The sequence below is a fragment of the Micrasema longulum genome, unplaced genomic scaffold, assembly GCF_059751315.1.
Source record: "Micrasema longulum isolate JH-2025_06_02 unplaced genomic scaffold, ASM5975131v1 h1tg000049l, whole genome shotgun sequence".
In the NCBI taxonomy this organism is placed as follows: domain Eukaryota; kingdom Metazoa; phylum Arthropoda; class Insecta; order Trichoptera; family Brachycentridae; genus Micrasema; species Micrasema longulum.
In genome coordinates, this window is record NW_028277256.1 from 304,414 (window position 1) to 322,572 (window position 18,159).

An 18,159-nucleotide genomic window follows, 5' to 3' on the forward strand; every position below is an offset into this window, starting at 1 on the left:
TTTTTTTATTTATCCAAAAGGTAAGATTGGGTAGCTTGCATCAATGAACTGATAAATCTTTTCTTTTACGGATAAGTAGGTTCCATTTTTATTCAATAAATAAAAACTCCCTTTTATATCTATCCATGTTTCAAGAGGGAAAAGTCTTTAAGCTTGAGACAAAAATATATTACTTGTCTTAAATGTAAATATATTTTTGAAATAACTACTATACATGGTAATACTTGATAATATATAATAAAAAATCTACCAAAAAATAAGTGTATTGTACATACATATATATATTTATTTTTATCTATTTTTAAACTGTTCAATTCTGTCCTGTTAAATTGTCTGAACTTCATTATGAGCAATCAAACATGTCTTTGGAATTTGAAATAATTATTTATACCCTACATTGGCTTTGTTTATTTTTATTTATTTGAGATGATGGATACTGAGTTTTAAGTATTTTTATTAAATTTGCCAAACAATGTAAAACATAATATATCATCAAAAAGTGGATGAAAAATATAGCTTTAAAACTAAACAATATCCACCCATGGATTTCAGACAGTTCTTTTATTTACTAAATTATATAAGCTCTTCTGAATTTCAGTTTCATAATTAATAACTTTAAGTATCTGGTACCACGTCCTTCGTGAAATTTGCTAAAACAATTGGCATTAGTGAAATTTGTATAGTAAGAAACTAACTCTACCTAACTCACAACAGTTCTCAAATGGATCAAATACAAAAAATAAATACACAGACGTGTGATTTGTCTACTATTGCATAATTGTGTAATATCTGAAATGGAATATGATGGAAACAATAGAAATAGGAGATCTCAGAAAGAGAAAACATTGCAAGATGAACCGTAATTGGGAATGAAGTGACCTCATGCTGTTACGGTTATCAACTCCGTCCATTACACTATGTAAGTGATAGGACTCATTTCTCCGGAAAATAATCCGTTGATCCCGTTTCCAACTGGGTTGAAGGTTTCCAACATCTAAACACAATATAAAACATCGACAAGATCAGCCACCAAAAACCACCACCGTCACTAATATTATTGGTCATTATTTAGAAAATGGAATTTGCTACAGAAATATGTTTATCTTTGTTCTGTGACATCCTAAATGTTGCTGATAAAAAAAAACTTTTTTCTCGCACATTCTTATTTGTTGTAATATACATAATTGGTCTTAAAAGGGTGTCGGTAAAATTGTTTCATCGGAGATGTAATTAATATTAGAAGTAACATTTAGTTTAACAGAAAGTTTCGTAAGGAAAGCATGACATTTCTAATGTTGAAAATAAATCCCAACTACACGCTAACGCTAAAACAAGCAACAATCATAACCCGACCGGAAACCTGGGAATGCGCTATGGCTAGATTAAGTATGTCGGAGCGGAGCGCAAACGCGGGGGGGTGGCGGTGCTTTTTATAATTAAGAGACGGGCATAGGAGACTGGTCATGTGGTTTGTGTGCCCGTCAGGTGGCGCCCCCGAAGAATACAGGTGCGAGCCGTGCAACAAGAGCCTGTCCTCGCTCACGCGCCTCAAGAGGCACATCCAGAACGTGCACATGCGGCCGTCCCGCGAGCCCGTGTGCAACATCTGCCGGCGCGTGTACTCCAGCCTCAACAGTCTGCGCAACCACAAGAGTATCTACCATCGCAAGCAGCCCCCGCCCCCCCTCCCGGCCCCCGCCGCCTTCTTCCCAATCAACTGACTGTGACAGTGCGCATGTCCATACCCAGCTCCTGTACATATAACCCGTTATTATTTCAGCCGGCTTTCTTACCTATTGTGTTATACATGTATGTGTCGGAACCAATTGGGACATACCACGCCCGATACTTAATCTAACGAACCAACTACAAAGCGCGCTAGTCAACCAAAAAAGTCAATCGCAAACTCTTATCGAAATTCGCTAACTCGAGAAAAAATAATGGGAAGAATTCCTTCTCCCGGGTTATACATTCTGTAACGGCACCATTGTGCCAATTGGTTCCGCTTCTCTGGGACCTGTTGGAATATTTAGCATCGCTTCATATTGTCTTCTAGTTCTGCTGTCGGGCTACTTGCCGCGGGCATCACCCTGGTGTTGGATTTCATTACCTTTGTTTTCAAATATTGCAGTTTTCTCCGCCATGCTACACATGGCGTTGTATTATCTGGGATATGGATCGATTATACTTTCAATGGCTTCCTTAGTATCCCCTTGGAAAATCTCACTGGTCAATCTACATTTCATTTATGCGAAACATTTTACTATATATTTTCAAGTCCAGAAAGAAGTTAAATTATTTATGCTTTTGGAAAATTGTAAATTCTTGAAAGAAATAATATTTAGTCAATCGCTTGGTATAATTTGCAAAAAATTAGTAAGCTTAGCGTAAAAGTTACGTCAGTCCGACTTACAAATCGATGCAAATAGTCCTATCCATCTTATTCCCAACTAGCAGAAGTATAATTACGCCCTGTAAATTTCTAGCCTGAAAATAAAGAAAATGTGCTTGTTTCCAAATGAAATGTAGAAGGATAATGTAATATAGATAAGCCGAGTCGCGTTCACTCGAGATTGACTGGTTAACTAATGCGTGGCTTTGTGGTTGGGTCCGTAGTGGGTCCGCTGGGCGGAGGGCACCGCTGCGAGGTGTGTGGGAAGCTGCTGTCCACTCGGCTCACCCTGAAGCGCCACACGGAGCAGCAGCACTTGCAGCCGCTGCACTCGGCCCGCTGCGGCCTGTGCCACAAGGTGTTCCGCACCCTCAACTCGCTCAACAACCACAAGAGCATCTACCACCGCCGCCAGAAGGGCCCCCAGCCGGGCATCCCGCCCCCCGATATCAAGATGCCGCCCCCGCACCACCTCGACAGTGTCTTTTTCAAGTTCAAAGATCAGTTCAATGTCTGATTCTAAAACTATTCGCATAAAATGCCTAATTTGCGACCGTTTTTCCTCTGAGGGTATGTGTACTGTATCCGAATATCTCCCTTTATATTATTTATATCCATCAATTTATTAAACCTTTATTTTTAAAACAAATTTTAATTAATGGAATCGCTAGTTGTCTTTTTCCACTAAATTTCACTTCCTGGCAATTCGGAATAAAATATTGAGAGTGGTTATTCAAACCTTCGCATACTTACCAAAAGATCATTTACAAACGTTAATTTCTTATTTTGAATCTTAGCTACGCTCTGGTATTTCATTGCATAGGAAAATTTTGTAAAATTAAATTTCTCAGTATTGAACTAATCCAAACTTACTCTTCGGCCTCTCAGTAATAACTTTTTACATTATTTCATACGCTACTATGAAATCTCATTCGTATGTTAAAATTTTGATAATCTGGACTACATATATTCATCATATGCTCTACTTAGGGAGCGTACATGTATTAAATGAGTAATTTAAACATTTGAAAGAGTAGTATGTACCTCTAACTGTAAATTTAATTCAAAATTGTATGGAGTTTTATGAAAACGTTTTAAAAGTACCTACCCTTAGAGAAAAAAATATATTGGTGACAAAAAAACTCAATTTTTTCATCAGTTTCTTTGCTGACTGACAACATTCCAACTTTAATCTGAAACCTTATCTTTTCCAACACGTGACACTTAAAACAAAAACAATATTTTGATCTCAAGTATGTTAAAAGTATTAATTATTAAAAAAAAAACATCTTGCAACCGATCAACATGGAAATAACTAGGTACTCAATATTACCAAATGAATGCATTTGTTGTTAAAAATGAACATATACCCACATGACACTAGCTAGTGTTATATTATTCTACTTTATTACAGCAGCCTATTAATATTATCCAATTTTTTAAATAATGAATTGAAAACAATTCATTCCTCTTTTTGACATGATTATTTTAAATATGTTTCTTTAGAAACCCTAGTTTACCTTTCATTTGGTTAAACATTTCATGTAACATACTATTTGGAAGACTGATCACGAATGTACGTTGAAGTAATGGAATGTCTTTATTTTTAAATGTATTTGAAATAGACTTGTACATGAAAATTTTGAGGCTTATGTAAATAGGGTTAAGATTTTTTATACTAAGTTCATTAAAATTAATATATATAGCTACATACTTGAAATATGTTTATATTATAATATCTATATTTTCTAATTTTAAGTTTTATTACAAAATATTGCTGTCTCCGGTGAAATATGTAGCTAATTTAAGCCAAAATATTACGCCTCCCTTTTTTTTTTTAAATATGGCAGAATAAAAACTTATATTTTTTTAAAATTGGCCCCTTTTCTAGAAAAATAAATAAATTAAGGATATGCAAAAAAATGGAGACAGAGGACTTCTTTGTAAGTTACTTTCTTTTTCATTCCAGAAGGAAAACTCGGCCTTTATATTAAATCTTCACAGCATTGGAATTCTCAAATATTCTTACAGTTCTCGGGTTCTTATTACTAGATGGAAATCACAATTTAGTAACTTCTATTACAATACAATTTCATTATTGTATTTATATTATCCTGTGTATTTATTTAAATTATTAGGTAAACTTTTACTAAAATCTTATCTGAATGGCCAACGAAAATTGTGAAAGATGTGCTTAGTATTTTGCAATTATTACTAGTTGAAAGGTTTACATTTATATTCTATATCGTTACATCTAACCAGCTAAGTTATCTGCCATACATGTAAATTATCATATAACTAGACATTATTCCTTGCAGTTGTACATTTGAAAAGTGTGTATTTTGTCTGCAAAATATACCAAAATATATTTGTCAAAGTGTTAAGTACAAGCCTTTAGGAGTAAGTATATTTTGTAAAATATACACACGGTTATCGATCAAGTAAAAATGTGATGGGAACTTTTTATCAATTATTTCTTATGAAGATGTATGCTTAATAGTAATAGGTGGGTAGGCCTTGTGAGTTCACATTCCGCCTGGTGATTATTGATCATTACGTATGTATCTTAAGTTGACATACTCTGTATGTATTCAATATTCAATTAGAATTTTCCGACTAAGATTTATTAGTAAGGAAATGGTTATGGGATTTATTTTAAAATTTTATTCGTCTATTTCTTTAAATATTTTATTGATTTAATACTCCTTAAGACTGTTTCTGTGACCTGTTTTTATCTTTTTTTTTATAAAATTTATATCAAATTGTTGATTACATTATCTAATATATTTTAATATTCTTTGATTATTATTCTCGTTCTATGTCTCTTGTTGTTGCCTTTTTTTATTTTTGAAATTCTTTATTTGTTACTTTAAACTCTAAATTCTATTGAATTATTATGTCTACTAGGTTACGTTATATTTACTATGAAAAAGAAAGTAGGGTTAAGTTTTATGTGCAGTTACACTCTACTGTGAAATAAGCATAGACTTATTTTCCAACATTAATTGTAAACTTGATCATTAGTTTGATATATTATAATTGGACCAGTATATTCCAAGTGTTGGCACAATATGAGAGAATGCAATTATGAAGCGAGTTAAGTGTTCTTTAGTTTTAATACATCATGATTTATTAAGGTGGCCCTTGCCATATATAAGTACTACATATAGGATACTATAAAATATTTAAGATATCTTCTTTACATTACGATTCCTTTAAAAGGTAAAAATATTTGCAATCATTCCCTCAAAGTCCTTTCCTAACTTGGCAGAGTAATGGCTGCACTACCTACGTATTGTATTGTATTCTCTTAACATTCTGTGTTTAGAAAACTTTTGTTACTTTATTTGTTAGAATGTTTTGGCAACACTATTTATATAATGTATTTGTGAATTAGCTTTATCTACTAGATGTTCACACTGTGCTAAAAATGCCTTTTTTAGTGTTTAAAAAAAACTTTCGACAATAAATTGTCTTGTTCTTCACATCCTTTGGATAATTGGAGGTATGTAAAAAATTAACAAATAATAATTTTTAATCCTGGATTTAATATACATATTATTATATGAGGTGGAAAAATGAGTATTTTTTAATAATCACATGTTTTTGGAGTCTTGAATTTATCATTATTTGGCCAAAGTGTCTCATTTTGAATCCTTAGCCTGTAATATTTATATGTGTGGATAATAAACTCGACAGATCCACTAACATATTCATATTAAATTTTGTAATGCTTTCTATACACACGTTATACATATTTCTCTTGCAAAATTTAACATGTGTAAATCCATATACACTATTATATTTATTGCTCTCATGTTTGTTTCTAACTTTCAAATGTTTATTTTCCTTGGCAATAAAGCATGTACAACATGATTACAAACGTTGATATTCCAAAAATATAATACTTTATTTAACTTTAAAATTATCTCACAATGTTCATGATTATGTACCTTTTATTTTTTCAGTCGACGCTTAAATTTTTATTATTGTGTTTAAAATATAATATATTATTTAACATATTTAATAGAAAGAATTTAGAGTAGATTTTCTATTTAATTACAAAGTAATCATATTGAAATTATCCTAATTTTAATCGGCTTAAAGCATAATAAGGAGAGTGTCATGTCTAATACATATATATTTTTATTTACTCGTTAGTTTTTTTCTAACTTAATCATTTAAAGGACTGATATAGTATAATTATGTTAGAGAGCTACTTCTCTGAGTAGTTAAACAAAACAAAACATTTGCTATTATTAAGTAAGGGAAAAATTATAGTCTATTCTTTACAATGAAAAATAATTGGATTGAATGATTCATTATTGTTATTGTTAACATTTTTATTTATTTTTATATTATATTAATATTTGAGGTACTGAACTTTCGATCAAACATATTTTTCTTCTTTGTTATATTTGTTACGAACCTATTCTTACTTTATTTGTTACGACAGCGGAATGTAAAAACAATTTATACAATATCATATAATGGTTTCTTTAAGTTTTATTAAAAATTTCACTTTTGCAACTAAAACTGTTTTATTTCTTGTCGATCCAGTTAACATAGATATTTTACCACAGCTAAATGTCGGTATGTGTGTTCTGGTTTCAATGACGCTTAAAGGTAAAAATACGCTTGTTCTAATTATATGTAGTTGACCACTAGCACCATTTACTGCCTGCTCGCTTCTCTCACAGCTTCTTGTTTCTTGGAGCGTACGCGCACTGCGGACAGCGCAACCGCATGCACAATACATCACTATTAGCACACTTGTCAATGTTGTCAGAATAATGTCTAGTGTTTTCCAATCTCTCCTTTACGTGTATTTTTGGGTTATATTTTTACATCTTAGCCTTCATATTTTATATACGTATATAGATTTTTCTTTTTTTAATTCTTTGTTTTATTTCTTTTTTAAAACCTTTTTTAAATCATCCGCATCGATTTACACACAACTCACGTTATGTATAATAATTTTATTAGTCCTGGGTGTAAATTAGTTTACATAGTGCTAAACTGCATTATGGTTCCAATCTATCATCGCTTTCATAATGCCATTTCATCTTCCTCTATACATACATATTACATAATAGCCATTCTCCGCTTCTCCACTTCTCCACATTCATCAAGTAGAATTCTACACATATGCAAGCCAACGGGAATGATATAACACTTCGTTTTACATGTATTTATTCTTGTTCACCACTTGATCTCTCTAGTTTTATAATATTCCTTGAATGAAATAAAGTTATCCAGTCTTTAAAGTTACCCAAAAAGAAGGAAATTACTTTCCACAGTTGAAATATGGTACTATGTGAATACAGTACTTCTGATGAAACTTTTAGAGAAGTTTAATATGCCTCATTTTATATAAGCACTTGTGTTGGAACCGTGGATGCGCATAGTAGACTTTGGAATAAAAGTTCCTTCAGAAGTGCGGAGCGGGTGAGGAAGGGGGCGAGATGGAAGGTACAAGGCGAGACTGGCGGATGCACGCATGAGCGAGTGGATTGTAGTGTACCTTTAGACGCCAGGGACATTGTCGGGGTGTTTTCCCTTGTCTGGTTGCAGGCAAGAAATTGTTTTCCTGCCACCTGTGCGGGAAAATCCTCTGCTCCAAGGCCTCCCTGAAGCGCCACATTGCCGACAAGCACGCCGAGAGACAGGAGGAGTACAGGTGTGGGATATGCGAGCGTGTGTACTGCTCGCGCAATTCCCTAATGACGCACATCTATACGTACCACAAGTCCAGGCCCGGAGATTTGGACATCAAGTATTTCTCGTGATTACCCCGATGACAATGGTGCCACATTAACAGAAAGCTGGCTTTTATACCAATCTACAGCCAATATTTGCAGCAATGAAGGTTAGCCACGTTTTTTTAGAGCTTATATTTTTATATAGGTTTTCATTTCTAACTGACAGGTGTTATTTTCTAATGATATTACGTGTATTCTTAATACCGTAGGGTGTATTTTGGTTTCCATTTACTATGTTCGCTCGAGAAATATTCAGAAACTGGCCCTAAACTCATTACTTCTACTTAATGTATAACACTCAGGACTCTTATGATGATTTTTCAATTTTTTTGCTGTTGCTTTATTAAGGTTATTTTCAACATTTTTATTTCAACTATTATTTCTGTGCACCTCCAAAGCAGACATTTTTTTTTGTTTTCTTTACATTTACATTTGATTTCAATATGTATCTTTTAAAAAATTATTAATTTGACATAGGTTTTTATCTATGTGCTTCTCCATCCCGAGTCCTTTCCATACAAGATTACTGTTGAATGTTGCTTGCCGCATGCTTCTTTCATTTGTAAACATGTCACTGTCGTTCCCTCTACGTGAAGTGCTGGTTGTGTAGTTTAATGACATTTTTATCATATCGGCTTAATGTCTAGTTATTGTTTAATGTCATTTTCGATTTATACTTGAATAACTTTAGCTCCATATGGTCTGTCTGAAAGTACTCAGTAAACAAACCTAAATAGTATTTATTGAATTAAGTTCTGATGGAATAGTCAAGTCCACGACCGTATACTGATGGGTATTTGTGGGCGCAATGCGCATTGCAGGAGGAGTGCTGCGCATGCCCCCGCCCACCTCGGGGGGGATCAACGAGCCGCAGGAGTGTCCCTACTGCCGCCGCACCTTCTCCTGCTACTACTCCCTCAAACGCCACTTCCAGGACAAACACGAGCAGTCGGACACGCTGTACGTGTGCGAGTTCTGCCACCGGCGCTACCGCACCAAGAACTCGCTCACCACGCACAAGAGCCTGCAGCACCGCGGCTCCAGCGGCATGCTCAAGCGCCTGCTCAAAACCTCGGCCCTCCAGAGCGCGCTGGGCCCGCAGCCTCATCACCTGTTCGACCTCACGGCCGCAGAGCCGGCGCCCCCCGGTGTCCAATGACTGCAGCTCACTTAACGCCAATGGGTAGCCGCCTGCACGTGGATTGCTCCCTATTACAAGTAAACCTATACACACACATACCCACACCCCGTCCCTTACTGGAACTGCAGTGCGATTATATCCAATGCCGACGGTGTGAATTCGCTACAGTTGCGAATGTACAGTATTATCTAATATGTTACATAAACAATGATTAATGTCACAGGGGTAGATGTAAATTATGCAGCTAAAAATTAATGTTCTTTAGGTACTGTATTGGAGATATTAATCTATTTAATTTAGTTTAAGGTCACATTGACCCCGTGTGTCTTTTTAAAGGTCGGGTTTTAAAGATCGGCAGAGGGGCAGTTCTGTTTGTAACAACTAGTCATGACTATAGTGATCTTTCATCTTATTGCAATAGTTCTTTACCGACACCGGGCACTCAATAAAAATTGCAAACAAAGTATTGTCCTCCGACACACTGTCCCTCAGTTTGTAAAATCTTGCCTCAATTCTAATGTAATATAATTACTAATCTTTGTATTTATTTAATTAATATTACTTAATGTTTTCTTCTCCTGATAACATTTCTGTTGTTAACAATTATTATACTTCAACATCATGGTACTTCTATATAATTTAAGAACGTAACCCGCAAATGATCCCGTATATATTACAATCACTGCCAAATTAGTGAGTAATGTTTGAGTATTCTCGTAATACATATAAAATTTTATGAAATTCGGTTTTAATGCAGGAATAAATTTGTCGAGTACATTCGATAAGTTTGAATGAATTGATCTTGTATTCAAAATATTTTTGTAGCATTGAAACACAAAGAGTACAAATTGGAAATGCGTCATCTTGACGATAAATAATCACGACTGTATCAGTGGCAAAAATCCATTCCGTAGAAAATTCTATATTAGTGAAAACATATCACCTCATTTCAAAAGTATTTTTAAATGTCATATTTAAATCTCTTCTATAGTTAACTCTCTACACAAATCTCAAGTCGTAAAAAATTAGATAGCAACTCAGATTATATCATTTTAGCGTTTAACGGTTCACATATTATGTAGGTAACTTAATATCACTGAAATGACAGAAACATTATAAGAATGAGTACTTAATGAATAATTTTTCTAACATTGATCGTTTGATTCGATATATTATAAATTAGAAATGTTTCGAGCTTAAAGTGGGCGGAGGCTCTTCATTAAATAAATGGAATAATTAGTTTGCAGCGTTGAAATGGTTACATTATTAGAGTAGGTAATAAATATGTTTGGATGTTTCCGAGATGTTTGGATGTAACGGTCTCTAGGCCTTATCCTTACCCATTGAATGTTAAATGTTCTGTGATGTGAAGTTACGAAGGAGTATACGCTAGGTATAACATAGTTAACGATACATAAGAGGCGGAGAATTACATATACGAATGTGTCAAATTCAGATCGCACTTGGGAATTATGACCAATATGAACCTCAGTAATTGTATTGTGCATAGCCTAAGTCTTTGGTATGGTAAAAGTAATTAAATTTTATCATTAACTTAACTTTAATGTAAATGTCGACCAAAACTCTTTACAAATGTGGGTGTATTCACTATCAACATTATATATAAATCTTAAGAGATCAGATGTTTAATCTAAATATATTTGTATTAGGCTATCTGTTGGAGATTTCGATGATCAGTAAAGACAGAGACTTTGGTATTTTTAAAATTCCCATTAAATTAATTAATGATTGTAGAGGATTCATCGTTGATTTTGAAAACGGTTTTCGAAATTTAAAACATATCTTTCCAGGGTTTTTAGTAAACGGTATATTTAGTAAATCAATCACTTTCTGTAAATATTAATCTGTTAAATTATACATTTTAAAAAATTATATCAAAAGTATTGGAATCTTGTGCCAATGTTTATATCATATTAAAAAATCTTTAGAATAATAATTTAACAAAATCTCCACACGTAGAGTGTTTGCACAATATACAAACTCAACTCAGCAGTAATACACTAACGAATGTGGTATTCTTAATTTAAAGTAAATGAATTACCTATGTTGCCTATCTTGTTGCCAACACCTTATTATGTACAGCATCTCTCTGGATAAGAGGAGAGCGGTTCCACTCACGGTCTGTATTCTGTATTCAGCTCACATGCACACACGCTAAGTGTATTATAATCTTTAAGTATCGTTCGTGTATATTCCAAGTAATGTAATCTTTAGTATTTAATTAAACCTTTTAAGTTTGAAATCCTTCTACTGTTGGCAACCCAAATCTAATGATAATTTATAAAATTTTGATTACGTCGCTTAATTATTGGCGATTTTAAAATGCACTGTGCATAATATGTTATTTTTTGGGAAACGTGCTGTGAAATTTTTAAATTAGGTTAAAAATATTTTGGACATCCCTTATTAAAATTATTAATATATTATTTAATTCGGCTCAGTGTGAAGCACTTTTTTTATTGTATTTTTCCGTATTTTCGTGATTTCTTTTAGTGATAATTATATAAAACCAAAGAAAAATTTACTCTTATATACATACATATACATTATTTAGGGAAACATTTATTTCTTCATTTATTCAAAATTCTGAGCTAAAACAGCATATTTTAGTAATGTATAATAATTAAGTTTAACATCATAATATATGTTATTTTCATGTGCCATATATTTAACAGTTTAAGATCTACATATAGACCATAGATGCCAAGTCTCAGAACATCACCAGTCACCAGTAAAACAAGTCTTGCGCACAATTAACTTTGTGCTTTTCCCTTTCTATTTACTGACAGTATTACTTATTTATTATATTGCCCACTTCATTAACGTTAAAATGAAATGAAGTTTTAGACTGTTTCATTCATTCTGTGTTTCTAAGACTCGATTACTAATTTTTGGTTGAATCGAAATCAATTATGAGTGGGTTAAGATAATTCAACAAGAAACATACCAGTGAAATGACGATATTTCAACTACATCGGTTGGAAATATATAGCTTAATGTAATAATATAACATAGTTAAATCATGGAGTTCCACCGTGTGTTGTCAATCAGCTTAATTCAGTATATTCATGGAAATATGTTTAACTCGGAATACATAAGTTTCCATCCTCTTACGAGAAAAGTATACAAGTACGTATTAACTACATTTATCTAAATCGTATATTTGTGATCTTCCCAAGTTTATTATTTGTTGTAGGCTTTTACTAAATATTTTGTATAAAAACCTCAAACTAATATGCTTTTAAGTAATGTTTTGCTGTATTTTAATTTAAGTACATTAAAATTTCAAGTATTGTAGGAAGGCAAACACTTGTACTATCTCATTGCTAACGGTCAAACCAATCTTAGCTCAAATGGATATGTATATTGAATAAGTGAGGTTTTAAACCAACATAGGGAATTATGGCCAATATCGGTTTGTAATCAATTTAGGTTAAATTTAAATTATCTTGTACTTTGTAGATTATAAGTATCGCACATTGTGTTTCTATACATGTTTAATCTTTCATTACTAATCGTAAGTAGAAAGTACTTTTATGTTAAACAGTTCAAATTCAAAGATATATTGAACTGGTGGTACTCGATTATTGTAATAACCTTTTAGTTAGATTTACCAGTGCAATCCACCACTTGAATATGCTTATATACTCGGTTTTCCATGTTGCTTTAAGCAGGTTTATTATATTATCATGTAGTGCTTTGTTGGTGTTTCATGAAACGTGGACGAGGCAGCTGCGCGTGTGTTTTGTTCCCCCTCTGTTTCCCCGCCGCCCTTCTTATCAAGTTGACGGAAATATTACACTGTTTATGGTAGTAATATATATTATTACTTAAAGTAAATATGTACATATTGTAGTTAGTTGTACTACGGAAATGTTTAGATTGCATTTTCTTCAAAGTTTTACTACAGATAATGTAAATTATAATAATATTAACAATTTAACGAGATGCCTTCAAACAGTACAACATTTGATCACAAGTAGTTGAAGTGTACACATCAGAATTCATTCTAAACAATAATTAGCCAAACTGCCTATTTATTATACATATTATACAAACATAGTTGTAACTGAATGTGTCTATTACTGCGCACTCTCCCTAACGGAGCTTTATATACGGAGTGCGCAAGTAATCTTCATAACCTCAATTTACCAGAGTACCTCATTTTCTAAGAATACACTCAATAGCATAGCAATTTTTTACTAATGTGAATACATTCTATCAGAGATTACAAATACATATATTTTTTTAAATATCCTACCATATTAAAATGCAATAGCCAAATGTTATATTTATATAGCATATATACAGATCCTCGCAATAGTGTTAACAGAAAGATTGTACTTAGAGAATGATATATCCTGCATTTCACATTCTATACAAAAAGTGACTACAGTCAGTAGTACTGTAGTCTATATATTTTTTGTATTAACAAATATAAATCCATTTCGGAGATATGCATATTCTAATCAAAAGTGTTATACGTTTTAGAGTTAATTTCTTTCAAATCCTTTTCATATGTGGCATGTCACTTTATCATTAAATGAAGGTAAATAATATATACTGTTTTGTATTTTCCATCAAAATATGTAACAGTGTCAAGTTGACTCATTAATTAAGATTACCTAAATATGCCTCAAATATAAAAAGGATTTGATGATAATTTATATTTTCTACATTTCTATTAATATTATTTTCTTTTCTATTTAATTATCTATATTATTTATATTTAAATATTATAACATTATGTTTAATGTTACTGGCATTTATATGCAATTAGTTAACATAATTATTATTATTCAATGCTTTATAGTTGTTCAATATATTGTTGTTTTTTCTTAAATTTGATAATTGGATAAACAGATCTCCTACGGTAAACACTAATAAAATCACAGCGCTCACCCGCATAGAATATTTTAATTTAATATTGTGAATAAGTTTCTGTAACTTACTGTTTTCATGTCAATTGTTCTCCCTGGAGTGATGCCGTTGTGGTTTTATTTCTGTAATGTAATGGTATTTAACATATCTTTGAACATATATTAGACTTGTTCCATTTTATATTGTTTATAATATTGTCTCTATTATATTGATTTAATCCTTCACAAATTAATTATAATCAATAATGAAACAATGTTGGTGTAATTAATTAAACAATATTAAAACTCGAGATGATTCCATTAAATGAGTGTTTTATTTTATTTTTATTTACATATCTTATTAGGAATTAACCACGAATCAGAGAAGACAATAATAAAACTACACTTTATAATATTGTTTATTGGTCTATTTAATTTAAACTTACTTTCATGAAGTACATACTGGTGCAACATTTTTTAGCATACCCCCTTTTTACCAAAATCCAAAATAAAATATAATTTCATTGACCTCATAATTCAGAAAACTGCATATGAATGATCCTTGAATATTTTTATACAGGATCAGTATGTGTATGTACATAAATTAATCATGCAAGTGTTTCGTTTAAAAATAAAGTAAAAATGAATGTGCTCTCCTTTTCATTACTGGTTGTATAGACTCAGCCGACTGCTGTTGAATTCAAGATCAAGCCTGAAATTAGCACATACTTGTGATGATAAAAGATGTTCCCAGATGTAAACACAGTTCTTCTGGCTAGATAACACACACATTTCCCAGTAAATGCTTGGAAATTTTCATATTCATACAATTGATTCAAATTCTGCTAGGCTAATAAAGTTTATAGTGGCTCTGTCTGAATCGTTGGAGGTTGCCTGTGGAGAGAGAATATCACAATAATTACCTATTGTGTTTACCAATCATACAAGATTTAGGAGGCAAAATTTAGAAGTGCCGAGGTTTATCTTAATCACATTTTTTTAATCCTTTTTTCCTCATCAGTTGTCTTTGAACAAAGAAATAACTTTATTTTAATTTCGGCTTTTTTTTACTAAGAAATCATGTAGGTACTTGATTATCAAAAAAGATCCAAATATCTATGTCGTTACATAACATACAACTTTTATTCCAACATTAATTCAAGGACCCACCTGTGTATCTTTTGTGGAGAATAATCCCCATAAGAGCATAACATAATAACTAAATTTCCTTTTATGAGTGGTTACCGATGTTATATTACATTTACTATCTAATTACTACAATAGTGAAAATGATACATCAATAAATGCACTTTATTTTTGTCTGTAATTTGTACTGTAGGTCCTGTACCAAAAGGTGTATTTAAACTTTAATAAGAAGGTAGGTACTTATTTAATAAAACATGATATGGAGTCACAAAGAGTATTTTTGAGAAATAAAAATACCATCCTCATCTAAAAAAAAAAACACTTTTAATCGATTCACGGGTGCCATACTTTCTAGATACCAAGATGAGTAAGTATCTTAAGCTTAATTATAGTAAATCTAGACTAGCTACATCCTGTCGGCGACAGCAACGGTCTTCAGCAGGGACCAAAGATCTGGTCGTACAACCACTACACTCATTTTGGCTTAACTTTCCGATTTATATCTCATTATGACTCCTCGTTTTGGTATTTAGGGGCTGCAGGCCTATTAAAGACTGCCCTGGCAGTCTTTTTCTCTATCCCTCTCACTCTCATAACATGATTAACTGTTGCTCTTTTTCAACGCTTTAATAAGTAATCCAAGTAATAATTTTAATATGCTTGCTCTACAACTTGAAAAACTAAATCATTGATCTAATTTTGCTTTAAAGGGGAATTAATGGTAATTATTGTGCTTTTTCCTTGTAGTTTGTATTTTTTCTGAATATAATTATGTTTTTTTTTTTTTTTTTTAATTATTTTTTCACGCCCATAAGGCTTTTACATACATGAAAGTTTTACAAAATATAAGTATATAAACAACATTAAGTTTAAAAAATACAATATAAAGCAACAAAAGATAGAACAGTGTTAAGAAGTAAAGTTGGTATAAAAAAAGAAGATGAGTATATAAACAACATAGATTTAAAAAAAAAAAAACACAATATAAAGAAATAAAATAAAGGAACAAAATAAAGGAACAGTGTTAAGAAGTATAGTTGGTATAAAAATAAAAAGATGAGTGTATTAACAACATAAATTAAAAAAAAAAAAAAAAAAAAAACAATATACTGTAATAAAATATAGAACTGTGTTTAAAAGTTAAGTTGGTTTTAAAAAAATTAAAGCAATATATATATATATATTTCTTTTTTTTTTTTTAATAAGCTAAAGAAATACAATTAAAGGTTTAAAGCAGCTAGGTACATAATGTTATAAAATACAATATGAACAGAATATTAAGTTCTATTTGATAAGGAACATATACATTGATATTTAAAATTTACAAGACTCACGCTAAAGACATCGATGTTGTTAGCATATTGGTTCGCGAGTACATGCATCCGCATTACTGGCGAATTCGCGCTGTAATTGGTCGATGATGGACCGCAGTAGAACAAAGTATTTCATCGGGTAACTCGACCAGGCACTCGCACATTAATCAAACTGATAAGTTCACAACAATCGAACATCGACATTATTATTTTAAACAAAAAAAGCAAGTCATTTAATTTTCGTCTGTTTTCTAATGTTTGGATGTTTAAATAATCATTTAAGTATGAGTAATTTATGTGTTCAATCGGTATACTTAATTTAAAATTGATAAAACGCAAAAATTTATGCTGAACTCTTTCGATGTCCTTAACATGAACCCTGTAATGCGGTGACCATATAACTGAGTTATACTCGAGTTGACTTCGCACTAGGGCAATATACAATGTTTTCATTATGTTTATAGACTCAAAATCCCGTATGTTAATATGAAACAACAACAGTAACAACAAACCATCATGCCGTTTCTCCTCAAGGGTAGGCAAACAGGATAGAATGCCATATCACTCTGTCTTTGCATACAGATCCCGCTTCCTCTACATTCATACATCTTCCCATGCACGCGCGCCGATTATTCAGACCGTCAGACAATTATTGTATAAGGTACGGGTTTGATTCCCGGCAAAGTCCACTTAAAACATTTCATCGTGATCGTAGAACAAGGACAGATGTGCGAAAAATGCGACATCGACTTTCATTTATATTTGATCTTGAAAAGGTAGGCTTTATATTATATGTAGGAAAAAAAAACAAATATATATAACTAGCCCAAGTATCATTAAAATACTTTTGTACTTATAGAGTTGTGACTAAATTGTTCAAAAAAAATTAAACTGCTTTTATGTAAAGTTGAATAAAATCACATGCCTTATTGTTCTACGACCATGACGATTTATTTAATAGGTTTGACTGAACATAAGACTGGTCATTTTACCTTATTATTATAAAAAATCGCCTATTGGCTGCGATTGGAATACCAATGCAGCGGCCTCCGTGGTGTAATGGTCAAGACGCTTGACTCACGCACGGAAGGTTCCGGGTTCGATTCCCGGTGAGAACACAAAAATTAAAATGTGATTTTTCTCAAGCCTGGGTGCTCTGTGATGTAATTCACCACTGTAACTAGGCCTCCTGGCCTGTTGTGGTGCAAAAAAAAAAAAAATGTCTACACTACGAGAAGCGGATAAAGAAATCATGATGTTAAAAATGTATTTAGTAAGTATTTAGGTTTTAAATATTATAATTTTCATTCTAATTTAATGAAACATTTTTATTTTGATATCTAGCTTCATATTATTTATTTCAAAATATTGTGTTTTTCCCCAATAAAAACATTGGCTGATATAATAAATATATTGTTTGGATTTCGATAGTGAATGAGTTCACCTGAATATATTGAATTTGAAATTGCTTTAACAATAGCAATTAAAAATATTGAAATTTTAGACATGAGTTAAAAGGTTCATA

General features: G+C 32.0%; 1 protein-coding gene across 12 annotated transcripts in view; it reads left to right on the forward strand.

Moving 5' to 3' along the window:
* The window catches only part of br (broad-complex core protein), a 97,369-nt gene extending 82,873 nt beyond the window's left edge, over nt 1-14,496 (forward strand). For 3 of the 12 annotated variants that reach the window (XM_088228964.1, XM_088228952.1, XM_088228959.1), the window contains exon 9: nt 2,617-8,083. In XM_088228964.1, the coding sequence (XP_088085090.1) occupies nt 2,617-2,909 (293 nt within the window). In that variant the 3' untranslated portion in view covers nt 2,910-8,083. Of the gene's footprint in view, nt 1-1,485; nt 2,568-2,616; nt 8,262-8,975 lie in introns of those variants that run through there. The other 9 variants (XM_088228946.1, XM_088228932.1, XM_088228939.1 and 6 more) reach the window with 5 other exon arrangements.
* Nucleotides 14,497-18,159: the final 3,663 nt, after the last annotated feature.